Source organism: Propithecus coquereli, unplaced genomic scaffold, assembly GCF_000956105.1.
Source record: "Propithecus coquereli isolate 6110/MARCELLA unplaced genomic scaffold, Pcoq_1.0 Scaffold400, whole genome shotgun sequence".
Lineage (NCBI taxonomy): Eukaryota > Metazoa > Chordata > Mammalia > Primates > Indriidae > Propithecus > Propithecus coquereli.
Genome location: NW_012149731.1, coordinates 5,784 through 21,363, shown reverse-complemented (window position 1 = coordinate 21,363; position 15,580 = coordinate 5,784). Strand labels below are relative to the sequence as shown.

The 15,580-nt window shown below is 34.6% G+C and overlaps 1 protein-coding gene across 1 annotated transcript in view; it reads right to left on the bottom strand.

The window, feature by feature from the left end:
* CNTN3 (contactin 3 (plasmacytoma associated)) overlaps window positions 1–14,115 on the bottom strand; it is a 256,477-nt gene extending 242,362 nt beyond the window's left edge. The window contains exons 1-2 of the mRNA XM_012652863.1: window positions 13,987–14,115; window positions 1,488–1,663 (exon numbers count right to left, since the gene is read on the bottom strand). Coding sequence (XP_012508317.1) covers window positions 1,488–1,635 — 148 coding nt within the window. The 5' untranslated portion in view covers window positions 1,636–1,663; window positions 13,987–14,115. The remainder of the gene's footprint in view (window positions 1–1,487; window positions 1,664–13,986) is intronic.
* Window positions 14,116–15,580: the final 1,465 nt, after the last annotated feature.

The window sequence follows — 15,580 nt, the reverse complement described above, 5'->3', positions numbered from 1 at the left end:
CTGCAAAAATATACAGTAAGGGGAAACAGGAACTAAAGTCTTCATTTAAAATGGAGGGAAACTGAAAGAAACAATTTAAACATAAAATTCTGGCTATTAGAGAAATATATACAAAGTACTTTAGTAACCTTAAAGGTAACTAATATAAACATCACATATATCTTTCAATATATCCGGGGAAGATACAGATTAAAAAAATACTTTGCCTACCAGAAAAAAAAAAGAGAGAAAACAAAGGAAATAGGGAAATCAATGCAAAAAACAGAACACACAGACTATAATGGCAAGAGCAAAGCTAATCCTTGTCATTATAAAAGCAAAAGAATAAGCCATGTATTAAATGACACATCAATTTAATAATGCCTCATGGCAGGAGCAGAAAGAGATTATTAGCTCATTACACAAACACATTCGAATTTCAGAATTACTGAGGTGTAAAGAACTAACAGAAATCTTAGATCAAGGTAATTGTGATATTCATTATATACAAAATACACAACTAAACAAAGAAAAAGATTAGCAAAAAGGAAACAGAAAGTAGAAAACAGGCAAAGATAAAAACTAAATTGGGTCTCTGGAGCCAGTTCCAAACTCCCTGGAGAAAGAATGTGATTTTCTGAGGTTGGGCCATGTGCTTACCCAGGTCTAATTAACAGGGTACAAATATGACTTCCAGAGCTCCGGCTTCACAGGGCCCTGCGCTGCAGGTCACTTGTGAGGTCATCTGAGACAAAACCCCAAAGGTGGTCAACAATATTTCCCTCCATATATTATTTTTTTCTTTTTCTCATGTCTTCATTCCTTAATATTTCCAGGTTTGGCAGATGGAATTCTGTAATTTAAATGTTCTTCAAGAGCAAAGACTATTTCTGACAATTCTTTCATATCCTTTTCTAGCACAGTACAAAGAACAGAGTAGCTGCTCAATAAAAATATCCTTAACTGGACTTTTTTTCATTCCCTAAACAGAATCCTTACATAACAGTGAAATAGAACACTCACTCACACTCACACACACACACACACACACACACACACATTTTAAGCTCTGATTTGAACAGTCTACAGAGGCCAAAAAAAATCATATTGAATTGTCTTCTCAATCTATTTACTGAATTAATAAAATCCATGTATTATTTCTGAAATCCAAAATGACCACACAAATTAAGTTATACATTTTTAACATACTGACTGCCACACTAGAAAAAAAAATTGTCTTCCTTGGGACCACGGTGTTTTATTAGGAAAATAGAACAAAAACTTTGAAAACAAAATGATCCTTTCTAATTTAATGAAAAATGTGTTATTTTTTACTGTTTTCTGTGCAACTTGAAAAATAGTTCTCGCTGCTCCCAAGGTGAAGAGACATGTGAAGTTACATATGCTTCACGGGGCCCCAGGCTCAAAACTAACGTGAGTTAAATACAATTCATGTGGCAGTTAATGTGTTAAGTGTTGGCTTTCTAGATATGTAAACACAAACTTACAGGCAAACTGGAGTTTAGCTTCTCTGCTGACAATTGTTCCAAGTGAATTTGTTGCAAAACACTGGTAACTTCCTGTATCCCTATTTCTGTTAGGGTTAATAACCACAAGATTGCCTCTATTCAACTTATAACGATGTTCCATACTCATATCAATATCACTTCCGTTCAGCTGCCATCTGTAAAACAAATATCAAGGTTTTATCCCTTCTTAGTATATTTAACTTTATAAAAGAAGACTATATTACAAAATCTACTTTAAACATTATCCCTCTTATAAATAAAAGATGACACATACATTATTCAAGTGTTACATAACTGAAGAACAAATATACCCAAGTATTTATCAGAAACAAAAGGTTAAACCATAGCAGAAAGTACAACAGAGTAGCATCTAGAAGTTAAAAGATTTTTTTAAAAGTTTTCTGAAGAGATGAGAATAGCTTCATCTGTTCACTAGGGGAAAAATTAGGCTAGGTCTGAACAGACAAAGATAAAGTAGAAAGTTGTAGTAATTATCTCTGATACTTCAGGCCAGTCGCATGCTGACAGTGAAAGGAGAAAAGAGCACATTTCTTTGATTTATCCAGATTGACTGAGCACATTTAATAAATTAATTGGATAAGTGCTCAACTATCCATTTCAATTTGTCTGGGTAAATACCTGTCCCCGAGGCATTCTCCACTTTTCTAAACCATCACAGTGCTCTTTACAAAATGGTACACTGTGGTAAAAGACCATAAACACCACTGAGGGGGTCTGAAAAAGTAAAGACACCAACCCCAGAGCCATACTTAATGGGAAGCCAAAATAAAAAAGAAGAAAGAAAGGAGCTGGTTTTTAAACAAGAGTGTCTAAACTGAAACACTCAAAGTTTTTAAACTGGAAGTATATTTGACACATCAAAGTAGATTTTACCTTTATAAGCTCATTCATATCCCACAATCTCAAGAACACATCCATTGTATAAACTGAGGATGACCCAATTCCTATAGTAAAATTATACTGCCATCAATTCTATATATTTCCACATATTATAACAACATTCTTCTCAATTTTTCTTTGTAATAATTTTGAAAAACATGGGTAACATAAAGCTCACTTTATAGATGAGGATTTCAATAAGCCAGGTGTGTGAGTTGTCACCTGTCTCAAAAACTATTAATCAGCTGGATCAGAAGTAGTACCCATTTAAATTATAGCTCAGAGTTCTTCAATGATGGCATGGGTCATCAAAAATTGCTGTATTAATATATAAAATATGTAACTTTCACATACTATGTACTGTGAAAGCATATAAAGAGATGCAATGTCAATATCATTTCAAATTCAAGTACATGAAATTAAATGGAATATTATACAGCTGTGAAAATGGGTGAACTTTGTATTATAAACATGGAAAACTTTCACAAACACTGGTGAATAAGAAAGAAAATTAAAATACCATTTATATAAAGTTTTAAAACACTGAAAGTAATATTAGGAATATATTCTATGTGTTTTAAAAGTACACGAAAATGATAAATCTCAACATTAAAGTATGTTTTACGGCTCTCGTGGAGAGAGAATGGGATGTGTTTAGGGTGCACATAGTGGGAAAGTTTGCTTTTTTATCGTTTTATTGTTTTATTTCTTTAAGTAGTGGTTTATGGATTTTCATCATTACACTTTATTGTATGTCTATATCATTTTCTATATCTGAAATAATGCATAATAAAATTTTAATCATTAGGGAGTATAAGAAATGGGAAAGCTTGTAAGTTTGGTCCCTACTGCTTAAAAAAATATTTCATCATTTGCTCCTTTTTAAAATCAAGGCTTTCTTGATTTTTCTTTTTCAATTCACATACAAATATGCCAGATCTAAAGCTACGATTATAATGAAAGATTAAAACAAAATTAAGAGAAAAAACTAGAGGGCCCAACTCTTTTTAACTTAAAAGAACAAAATTAGAAAGAAGCAGCAGCCGTAACCTTTTTCATTTATGGAAGACTTCCACTATTGGTTTTTGTTCGCTTTACTTATAAGAGTAGCTCTTTTATGATCCTCCATGGCAAGTCCATGTTTGCATGAACATTTTAGCTCACTTTCTTCTATTTTGACTTTAACTCGGCCCTTAGAGTTTTCAAGTTGAACCACGAGCACTTATGAGCCCTCCTTCATCTTACTGCTCCCCAAATCCTAGAACTACAGAAACTCAGAAAAGGAATGAAATAAAGAAAAATTGTCCACCCATATTCGGTCCCAACACTCTGTACATCAGCAGCACATTATCATCTGAGAATCTGTTGGAAATACAGAATCCTGGGCCCTACCCCACATTTACTGCATCGGAATCTACATCTTAATGAGATGCCCGAGTGTTTAATGTACACAGTCAGGCTTGAGAAGAACTGATCTATACCATCCCCAACAAGCAACCACGGACCGCCCGTGGCAGACACAAGCAGAAATGAACTCCTCCCTCTTAATTTAGCTTATTTCATATTTAACAACTCTGATGAGAAAGCACTTTTTTCCTTCTTTCCTTTCTTTCCTTCCTTCCCTCTTTCCTACCTTCCTCCCACCTTCCCTCTCAGACAGTCAGTGAAAAAAAATTATCGAGTGCCCATAAATAACACAATTTTCTAGGTTCTGAAGTTGTGGTAAAATGTCCCTGCCCTCAGGGAGCTCACGTTTTTGCAGAGATTTTTTTTTTTTCTAGTTGCCTAGCTTCTGCCCCCACCCTCACCACCATCCCCAGGCTCTCGCCACGCCTTTCATATAACAGCATAATGAAAAGAAATGGGATTTAGGACCAAGTGCTCATGGGTTTTTCAGTGGGACTCACCCCTCACCAGCTGCATGACAGTAGGCACATTACTTAACTCCCCTGAACGTAAGTTTCTAACATGTGGAATGAAGAGAATTCCATCTTTTCCATAGGCTTCTTCTACAGATCGTGTAGACAGTGTACACAAAGCCCTCAGCTCAGTGTTTCTATGTGGAAGACATTCAACAATGAGTAGACACCATTGTTACTGTGGGCGGAGGCTCCATCAAAGGCTGCAAACCCATCTGTCCTGTTTGCTTTTCTTTCAGTCCATTCCCATTAAGCACATGTTGGTTATATTTCATCTCATTGATGAAATAGCATCTCCTCTTACATGGAACAGACTATCACGTCCACATGTGGCTTGTCTGCGTTGGTATCTGCCCTGAGAAGCCAGTGAAAGTGGGATGAGAGATATACCGGCCTTGACCTTTAAAGAATAAATCTGACGGTAAATCACAAGTGGGCAGGTTTAAGTTTTAAGCTGCAAATGGTTTACCAGTTACTAAGTGAGTAAATGCTTGCAGTGAGAAAACTCTAAACTCAAATAAGGAACGATGCAGTTAATTTCAAACTCTTTTGAATGGAAGACTCTCATGACAAAAGGAGCTTGTGTGTTTGTTACCTAAGAAGTGCATTTTGTATAGGGGGAAAAAAAGCATTTTAGCTCAGGAGTCAGAATGTTTATGACCTGACTAAGCATGTCTGATGGCTTCATTTGAAAATTGTGTTTTTTGTCTTTAGCTGATGAATAATCAAGGTACAGTGGCTATATGGAAAATTGTAAAGATAAATAAAATATAGAGAAGCACTTCTTGCCTATTTAATAGCTGGAAAGATTTAAAAGACCATGAAGTATGTAGGAAAATGCTTTATTTCATTAGGTGTCTAAGATCTAAAAGCTATCATCCTAATGTTTTGACTACAGAACCAAAATGGAAAAGATCGTTCCATTATGCATAAATGCTTTCTCACTGCCTTTAGCTAGGTCTTCATCATATAGACACAATACCTAGATTATTTCACTATGTGAAAAGCCAAAAACTATTCTCCTTTAAATATGTTTCTGTTATGCCAAAAAGCATTAGTGCATTTGTTTTAGCAAACTCTTCAGAACTAAGACATACTTGAGATAACTTAAAGAATGTTAATTTTCTTTTAACAAAACAATATAATTATTTTTCTCCTTCCTAACACTACTCATCACTGAATGGAACTCATCCTCAGGAGATATAAAATTTCTTAAAATCTTATTAAACACTGATTGTTTTTACTCTCGCTGAAAATATGTGAATTCAAAAAAAGCTGTCTTTGTTTAAACTCTGAAATGCATAAGTAATTTCTGGGCCTAAGCTTCCAAAGGTTATTTTATCCCAAGAAACAAAATAGTGTATCTAAGGTCCTAATGTAAAATATTCATATTTGGACCTGATTTCTAAGTATGTCTCATATTTTCATCTGCATAAGAAATATTCAGGAAAACTGACGGCATATGTAGTTCCTTCATTCACGAAGTATGTGCCCAATAAATATTCAGATTAGACTCATTTTCTCTATGCGAAACTGTAATCCAACTGTTCAGGCTTCACAAACACAACACTTAGTAGTAAGGTGTGACAGGTAAATGGCACACTCAGGTCATAAATTTGGGAAGCTTTTAAAGGTAGATACTGACTTACTGTTTTGCATATTCATAATTTTTTATGAAAGCTACAAATTTCTTTTTTTATCAAGGAATTTTAAAGCTCACCAAGAACTCTAAGTATCAGAATCAAATCTTTTTGAAATATGGAAATTATTTAAAACTACATAAAATATATTTGCATACCCAAATTCCATTCCAAAAGGCTTAATGCAGTGATATGGAGCAAAAGAAGCCAGCCCCGTGGCTCTTGGGGCTACATATACCAGCATTTTAATCATATAACATTTACACTGTGCTCCAGAAGCAGACTAACCTTGTAGCTTTAGCTCGGTGGTAAATGTCACAAGATTAAGCACCTTTGCATAATCATCATGTTGTAACACTCCTGAATGATAAGTTCACTGTCAGCTTTCAGAGTTCAAATGCTCATTCTACACGAATTAGGATTTGCTTTTAGAATCACAAGTGAGAAATGGTTTATTACTCGTATTTGACTAATCTACTGATTCTCAATGAGGTCTCATCCCCTTGAATTGGTTCATGTGGAGGTTCTATGGACACTTGTGTCTGGGCCAATAACTAGAGATGAATACTTGGAGTGCTAGAATTAGAAGTCCTGAGTTACTAACCTAACTGAGGCCATGTACCTTGATCAATCCATTTTTCTTAATCTTAGTTACATCCTCTACAAAACAGGGAGACTACTAGGCAGGTAGTCACTGAGACAACTGGGCCAAACCTAATATAACAGAATGGTGGCAATCTATGGTAGATTTCCACCTAAAAATAATCTGAATACAATTTATGTAAAACAGCTACATGCCCTTGGGCCAACAGTCTTTGAATATTTAATATAAAGCATAAAGTGCGTAACATAGGAGATATTTCAAACTGGGAATTACTATTTCTAAATGATGAAAACTATAATGTTACTTTCAGAAAATAAACTAAAACATCACTGGCTAAAGGTATATGAATTACTGCTTTCCAATACAAGAACTAACTGTGTGAGAGAGAGAAAGAAAGAGAATGAGTGTGTGTGTGTGTGTGTGTGTGTGTGTGTGTGTGTGTAAACACAAATTCACATAATAATGAGTTAAATCAGTATAAAAAGCCTAAATCCTCAGGGTTGAAGGTGCTTTTCAAAACATATAAACTCTGTTGGATGATAACTATTTCAGTCATTGCTGAATTTCCACCATGAGGCATCATACTTGGTACACGGTGGGCACTAGTAGAAGTTTCCTGAATAAAGTAATCTAATTCTACCCTCTCCTAACCATAGTTAACCTCCATACATGGTCATCCATATTGTCAATCCACAATCTCAAAGATGGGGAATAAATTAATGCATCATTATTTTCAGTTACCTTACCAGTTCTTATTTATTTACCATACTAGTTATTATGGGATATGACAACCTCTTACAAAAATCACAGTAGTATGGAATAACGATAATGAATATAAACACAGACATATTTTGTTGTCAGTATAATTTAAGGCATCAAGCTCTAAATTGAGTCTTTCACTTGAACTTGGTAATAAGGTTAGAGAACATCACAACTTGAAATCGGAGCTAACAAACTGAAAATAAATTGAATGACTTCAGGTAGTTTAAAAAATAATCCCAAAGTATAAATTACCTCACAGTGGATTATACAAAGTTATATTCCTTTGGGGTATCTACTCTATCACACAAAATCTGGTCAGGACGATGGAAATCTAAACAATATTCTGGAGAAGAAAGAAATGTCACATTTTAGAGCTCAACATAAACCAAAGAGGAAAGAACAAAATAACAATTACTAAAATCTTTTGGGGGCTGGGTTTGGGTTTGGGAAATATGCCCACTCTAAACACTTGTTAAATCAACAGGCAATACTTTATTTTGGGTTTGACAGGAAAATTAGAGATTTAATCACAGAAGCAATTTATGGTTTTAGATGCAGCTTTCAAGTTAATAAGCAAATGCATTTGTGTTCAAATGCAATGTTTGTTAATATATTTACTGAAGTGATGAGAATAATTGTAGCCTTTGAAAGAATGAATGTCTGAATTTGCATATTCAATACTTCATCCAAAAATAACCAGTTAGGCTTCAGCAATAATTGCTAAAGATCTAAATGAGTTACACTGCAATGCTTTTTTTTTAATTGAATTTTTAAAATGTTGTTTATGATATAGATCCCAATTTATCACTCCTTGATAAATGTTAAACATACACACACACACACACACACACACACACACACACACACACACACACTGGAATTACAAACAATTGTGCAGTTTACATATTTATAGCCTATTTCAAATTAATCGGGAATTGTTTTAAAATTATTCCAGGGAGAGTTACAGAATATGCTTGCTATTGTTGCCTTCCCTGTATCCATTTTATCTTTTCCTGGTAGCAGCTCCCTCATTCTACTTTGAAGAGGACACTCCTCATGTGACCCCGGCCTGGCCAATGAGAACATTTCTATGTCTCAAGCCTTACTGATTGGCTAAAGGTGTGGATATGACCCAACTAATTTAACTTGTGTTTGATCAGCATGTATGTATCCTTTCTTCTTATCCCACTGAAAAATTACAAGACAGAGGAATAAAAAAGATGTGATTTATTTTGTTATACTACCACCTGTAATGTCTAAAATCTAACCTTCCTATTTCTGCTGCATATTGACTGCTGACAACATTAGCTATGTTTTCCTGTTTTTCTGGCACCATTTGGGGCTTTTAATGACCAGAATAGGAAAGATGCCCTCTACTTCCAGTTGATTTTATGGGTAGGATATAATCAGCCTAGAGTTCCAGGCACCCATCTTTGTTGGCTCAAGGCCATTTGTCTTAAAATGGAGCCAAAAGAGAAGATTCAATACAAACTTAAGAATATCCTACAGAATAAACTATTGACTCTGAGCTCCTTCATGACATTCTTGAATCCTGAAATATGATCCAATCCTAAATTGCTTTATTTATTTTCCCCCCCTGTGAACTTCATTTCAGTTTTTTTTCATGCTACCAACTGAGCATTTGCTCTTCTGCTGGGCATTTGGGATGGGATGAAGAACCCGTTATTTCCACCTCTGAGGGAGTTACAGTTACCAGAGCAATCCCATTTCATTGTGATAAGCTTTATCATAGAAGCAGGTTGGGATGCAATGGGTGTGCGCATTGTTGGAACATAGAATCCGGCATTGAGAAGGTCGAGAGGCATCCTGGGAGGGGCAGTAGTGCAGCTAAGCTTAAACTGCCCTGAAAGAGCTGTGTTTACCTCTGCTTGCCTCAGGCACTATAGATATTTTTTATTTTTTATGTTTGGCCATTGTTCCAACCATGTGAATATTTCATTGCTCCTAGTGGCTGATTGTGGGTGTGGGGACCAGAGCTCGCCAGCTAGAGAAGTCAGGATGCTGAAAGGAGTTGAACTTGAGGATGAACACAGAAAACTGGGCTGAGAAATGTGGCAAAAAAGGATTACATTTCTCTAAGGGCCAACAGAGTTTAGAGGAACAATAACTCTTATTTGCCTTGAGGCATAAAAGTAAAGTAACAGTGACCACAAATCTTACTGAGCAGGAAGAAATATATAAGAGACAAATCTCATATAATCAAAATTATGTGTAAGAATATGTGTCATATATTGTCATTCTATGTTATGATATAGGATATATAATATATAGCACATATACTGCATATGTATTATATATTCTAAAAATGGAACATATATAATACATACATAAAATTTATAGCATATACATAATGCATATATATACAGCCAAATATAGTACCATGCATAGTACTCTGCTCATGTGTATATATATATATTACTATGTGCATATATATAGACAAGAAATAAATTCAGACTTCCTTACATCTACTCCTTGAATAAATGTTAAGCAGAATTTAGTGTATTATTTTATTTTCCCCTTCTATCTTACACAGAATGCATTAAGTTGACTCTCAGTAAATTAAATATGTGCAGGATGTGACATATTTAATGTCACATTATAGGAAAGCAAGTTTTAAGGGCAACTATGGCCAGGAAAGACCTCTACTTTGCAATGGTATTTAGCACTTAGAACTTGTGTATCCAAGACTCCTTACATTGTACTTTATTAAAATAGCTTACTTGTTCCATAGAGCTAGAAGAGAATGATGTTCTGGTCACTTCCTTGTGAAGAGAGAACAATGAAAGTGCATTTATAGAAAAGATTTGTGGATCCAGGGGTCAGTCTGGAACTTTCTGCAAGCCTAGACATGTTCATCTATGCTGTTCAATACAGTAAGCTACTAGCCACATGTGGATATGTAGCACTTAAAAAGATATCGCTGTGACTGAGAAACTGAATTTTTAATTTAATTTAACTGATTAACATTCCAAGAGCCACATGTACCTACTGGCTACCATACTGGACAGCACGGCTCTAGAGTCTCAGGCTAGACTAAAAGTTGAAAACACAAAGCCCACATGGGCCACATTCAGCTCTTAAGACTCATTTTCTTCGGCCTAGATTTTGTCAAAGAAGAAAGGCAGATTTAACACTAAAATTAGAGAGATTCCAAAATGAAAATATCTGAATTTTAAATCTCTTAGAAAGCTTTTGCAGCACTGAACCAGGATTCCTGGACAGCAACAATCAGCCAGTGCTGAGAAGCAGTTGTGACCATTTAATAATAGGCTTAGAGCTGAATGATTGACAGTTTCCAGTCATTGTCCACGTGTCTATTCTATATGCTCTTCAGGCAGGCTGACCTCATGCAGTCTTGTCACTTGCCTGGTCCCTACTGGCATATACATATTTTATCCCCATCTCCCCCAAATATGAGGTCCCTTGAAATGCCATCATCAGCAGTGACCTGAGATCCTCCTCTTTGGGGTCTTTCATCTTAGCATTAGTTCATTGGGCATTTCTAACCCCATGAAAAGTAGACAAAAATCTTTCCCATTTAGAAAAGTATTAATACTTCCACAGGGTAACCTCTTTCAGCACCATCAGCAATTACAATGACGAATACTAATTAACCTTTAAATGTAGGCTTTGGGGCTCAGGCAAGGAAATGCAGAAGAAAAAACAAAATTCTCAATTAAACCCTAACACAAGGAATTTCTCTTGAGAATTTTTGAACTTTAGGATTTCTAATATGACCAATTAAGAGTTCTTTTTATCCAATGGGATTAAAACAAAGACAAGATCTCTCATCAGACAAGTTTTCCACAGTCTACAAGGCAGGCTCTGGGCTTTCAAAGACACTCTTTTATAAGACTGTTTAACTCTATTCTGAATCTTTAGAAACAGGTTTGGATTGCCTTTAACAATTCACACGACCCCCTAAGTTTCCTCCGTGGCTGCCTCTCTTTCCACCTCTCTCTCCCTCCCTCTCTCTCTCTCTCTCTTTCTCTCTCTCTCTCTATATATATATGTACATATATATATATCTGTTTATATTTATTAATACATATTAAAACATTCCTTCTCTGACTTCATGTAAAAAAATAAATCCCCAACATTTTTTTTTATGTCCTCAATATCATTACGTATTTATGCTATTTATCTGCAATTGTTGAAGGATAGTAAAAAAAAAAAAAAAAAAAAAAAAACCGGCATAATTTATTCTGGACCATTTAAAGAGTCATATGGAGTATTACCTACTGGACTATTAAAGTCAAAAGCTAGAAAAAAATCAGGCCATAAATGAAGGTGTCATCTAAATAGATAAATTTATAATTAATTACGACCCACATTATTCCATACTCCGTTTACTCCACTGGCAAAATCTATTTCCTTTACAGATAACATGAAAAACAAAAGATTGTTTCTTGTTCTAGGGAAGTCCAATATTTTCCAGAACTAAAAGCAGCTCCCTTATGCTTTTCCAGGTCTCAGTTTCTACTGGTTATAAATCTTTAAAGTGAAATTTTATATCGGTTAGAAATCTTAAGAATATCTTTAAAGCTGTAAATGAAAGTGTCTGCTCTATTTGGCTACAAACCAAAAATTTTCAAACAATGCCCAGCATGTTAAATTTCTTCATTTATCAAACTTAAAAGTAATAAATCAATCAAAGTCACACATCTCCTAGTTTCAGTTACATATTTTGCTTAAATTGCAACATATAAATACCAGGATGATATCCCAGGACATATAATAAAACAGAAAAATCATTGCGTAAAAAGCAAAACCTCTTCATCAACATCTTATATATGTTATTAACCCATTTAAACAGGTATACAAAGACAGCAGGTATACAAAGACATAATTACAACAAAAGGCTATTTCTGGATTTCCAAGCTTGAGACATTTGGTTGTTTGATAAAACTCTACAAACATAATTAATCCAGTCATTTAAAAATACATTCCTCTATCACTAAATCTTATATCTTGACAATTTTCAGCTGTAAAATTTACCACCAAATTATTCATAAGATAAATGCCAGGAAATACAACTTTACTGACAACAGAAAAACAGCCCACACGAGTCATTCACATAGATTCTCTATCATATTTATAGCCATGTCTATAAGAATAATCTTCTGTTTCAAGAAGAAACAAACAGATGCATTTAGAAAGTGTTGGATTTACAAAATGCTAGAAAAAATATTTCCTTACAAAATGCTAGAAAAAATATTTCCAGGATAATGTCTTGTTAAGCTGATCGGTTCAATTTTTCCCTAAAGAAGAAAATATTTCCAGATGTTGAATAAGCTCATGTTTGGTTAATTGAACTAGCTCATAACATACAGTTTCTTGTTTTTTTTTTTTTTTTAATGCTCTGTTGCCATTTTCTTATTGGTATAGGGAAAAATGAGGGCAGAAGGAAAACTTTTTCTCACCTTTGTCAATTCTGACCAGTAACCTGGAATTATGATGTTTATTTTGTTGAAGTACACAGCAGGGGCTCAATAAATACATTGTTGGACATTGCTGAAGGAGACTGACCTTGTTGACTTCCATATACAAAAACCCACAGGTCTATCTTCTAAGCCAATCCAGACCCAATTTAACTACGACTCTTGGCTTCAATTATTTATATGGTTTAACAGAACAAGTTCAATAAGAGCTACATTACCACTCTACAAACATTTAGAATTTTATTACATATACACTGAAGTTTGCTTATTCTGCAGACTGTAGAAAAGGTTTTGCCAAGCAAACTAATACTGTAAATAGAGTTTTTGAGGCAGATGCTCACAGCACTTAAAGAGCATGTTGTTTTGAAGGTGCCTTGAGCACTCTCCTGCAACTACTCATATGAAAGCAGCATATGTTATTTATAAATAATTCATCTCTTCATTACAGTGGGTCCCCCAAGCACCCCTAAGAGTAAAAACTGTTAATCTTGAGTTATTTAATAAAATAAATACTCGTTCCATCCAAATAATCCATCATCATCCCCAAAATGGTAATATTTTTATCGTAAGGTGGTGGTTCAGTTTTTTTTCTTTTTTCTTTATAACTTTCTGTGATGTTTGAAAGTTTTCAGTGAACAGATATTGTTTACATAATCTTAAAAATATAGACTTTAACATGATAAAAATTTAATAAATGAGATCTATTTCCTCTTCAAAAATACTTAAAATGACTTTAGTAAGAATATATTTTCTTCAATACTTAATGAACATCCAAACACATACCCAGAGGAAGAAAAGAGGGATGTGGCATTATTTTTTTTAACTATGATTTCAAATTACCTTTAAAACACACCTAATTTTATCCCCACAATGGATGTGTTCTTGACAACTACATGTAAATCCAAGTTCATAAATTAAATTGCACTATAAATCCATGAAAAGACATTGTTTAAGGGATTCTATCGTATTTTTTCCTTTAATCAAGAAATATTACTATGAAGTCAATAATCAATCAAACATATGCTGTAAGGATTCAAATGTTCATGTAACACAGCTGTTGAATATATCATACAACTACCTCTTCACATATTATTTCTTACTGATGGCATAAATGTATTGAAGCAAAAAAATTCACAATTGCCACACAGGTTTCTTTTTTTCACACTTGAATTTTCAAACTTTCCACTGTACCTGTAATGAGGTGAAGGGTTGCCTCTTGCTTCACAATTTAAAGTTATTTTTTTATCCTCTGAACCAACAGAGAAAATGCTGTTGCTGGGCTCTTTGATAAACACAGGGCCTTGTAAGAGAAGCTCACCTATATGGGTAGGAGACATCCAAAAATAATAATAATAAGTAAAAGGCATTCAAAAGCTGTATTCTAGAACTGAAGAGGAAAACAAGCAACTAGTGTGTGCTCTTAAAAAGAAAATCCAGTATTACTCTATTTGTCCACAAAGCAACACACTCTGTAGGCAATGTGTTGTTAAGGAGAATCAGTTAAACATTCTTAGCAGCACCTCTAAGAGAATGATAGTCAGTATAAAAAATATTGCCATATAATAAGATCAGTTCAAACTATAAATAGGCCGCAATAATTACTTTTTATAAAAAATAAACTATACCTACATGTTCAGTGGTTAATAAACTATTACGCTAAGCTTTTATGTCATAAGCCTCTTTGCAAAACTAAAGCTCAATTCAAAACCAGTTGAACGTCTGAGTATTATCTTTCTCGTAAAATCTGTCTGGCATGTAAATCTTAAGGTTGACAATACTATTTTGCCATTTGGAACTAAGAACACTTAATATTTGTTGGGATTCCCATTTTATTACTAACAAATTGAAGAGACGGGTACAGCACTGAACGAATGTCTTTTTAAAGTATTTCTACTTTGGTTAAGAGAACTCAAACATCGTCTGAGGAGAATTTCCACATGCACACAAAAAACAAAAATCTCTCTTATACGATGAGTTTAAAAAAGAACAAGATAATGCCACCACCAAATGCTTACGCGAATACAGTTGTATAATCTTTGCCAGAGCATTTCAGAAAACAAACAAATTCACAGAAGGAAAAAAAGGTCTTTACCCTCCTATCTTGGAATGCTCAGCAAAATTGCAGAGGAGTGTCTATTGAACCAGAGAATAAATAAACAGACTAAGAGACAAAGAGAGTCCATGTATAGCTAGACAAAACGAGATCAAAAAGCAGCAAAAAAAGGTCCTAAAACTATGCACTTACATTTCAGCTACTTCAAAGAACACAAACATTAATAAAAATATTTACTATAACAATAATAAAATGATAACACTATAATTAAAATAATCATTGGAATGATAAAATAGCAGCAGCTGCAACTACTGAGTAAATCCTACGTCCCCAGATCTATTCATTAATCCCCACAATACGCTGCGAGGAAAATACCATAATTATTCCCCACGTACAAAAGGGGAAGGCTGAGCCAAAGAGCAGTAGTTAGGTGACATGAGCAAGTTCACGCAGCATTTTCTAGAGTCCATGAAGGGATACCTTCTTGCCTTTTGCACAAAGAATTTGGCCTTGCCCTAGGTCTGGTCTGTGCCCCTGGCTTCTAGGAGGTAATTTATGTCATAGCTGATGAGAAAATCTTTGTTTAAGGTTAAGACTGGCCACACTGGATCTTAGCATGGGGCCGGCCACACCCAACAGTCTTGGGTAGGGGACTGGCCACATCAGAAAGACTAACCATGTGACTATGGGTAGGGGATTTGGGTCACATGGTATTAGCTGACCTGGAGACTA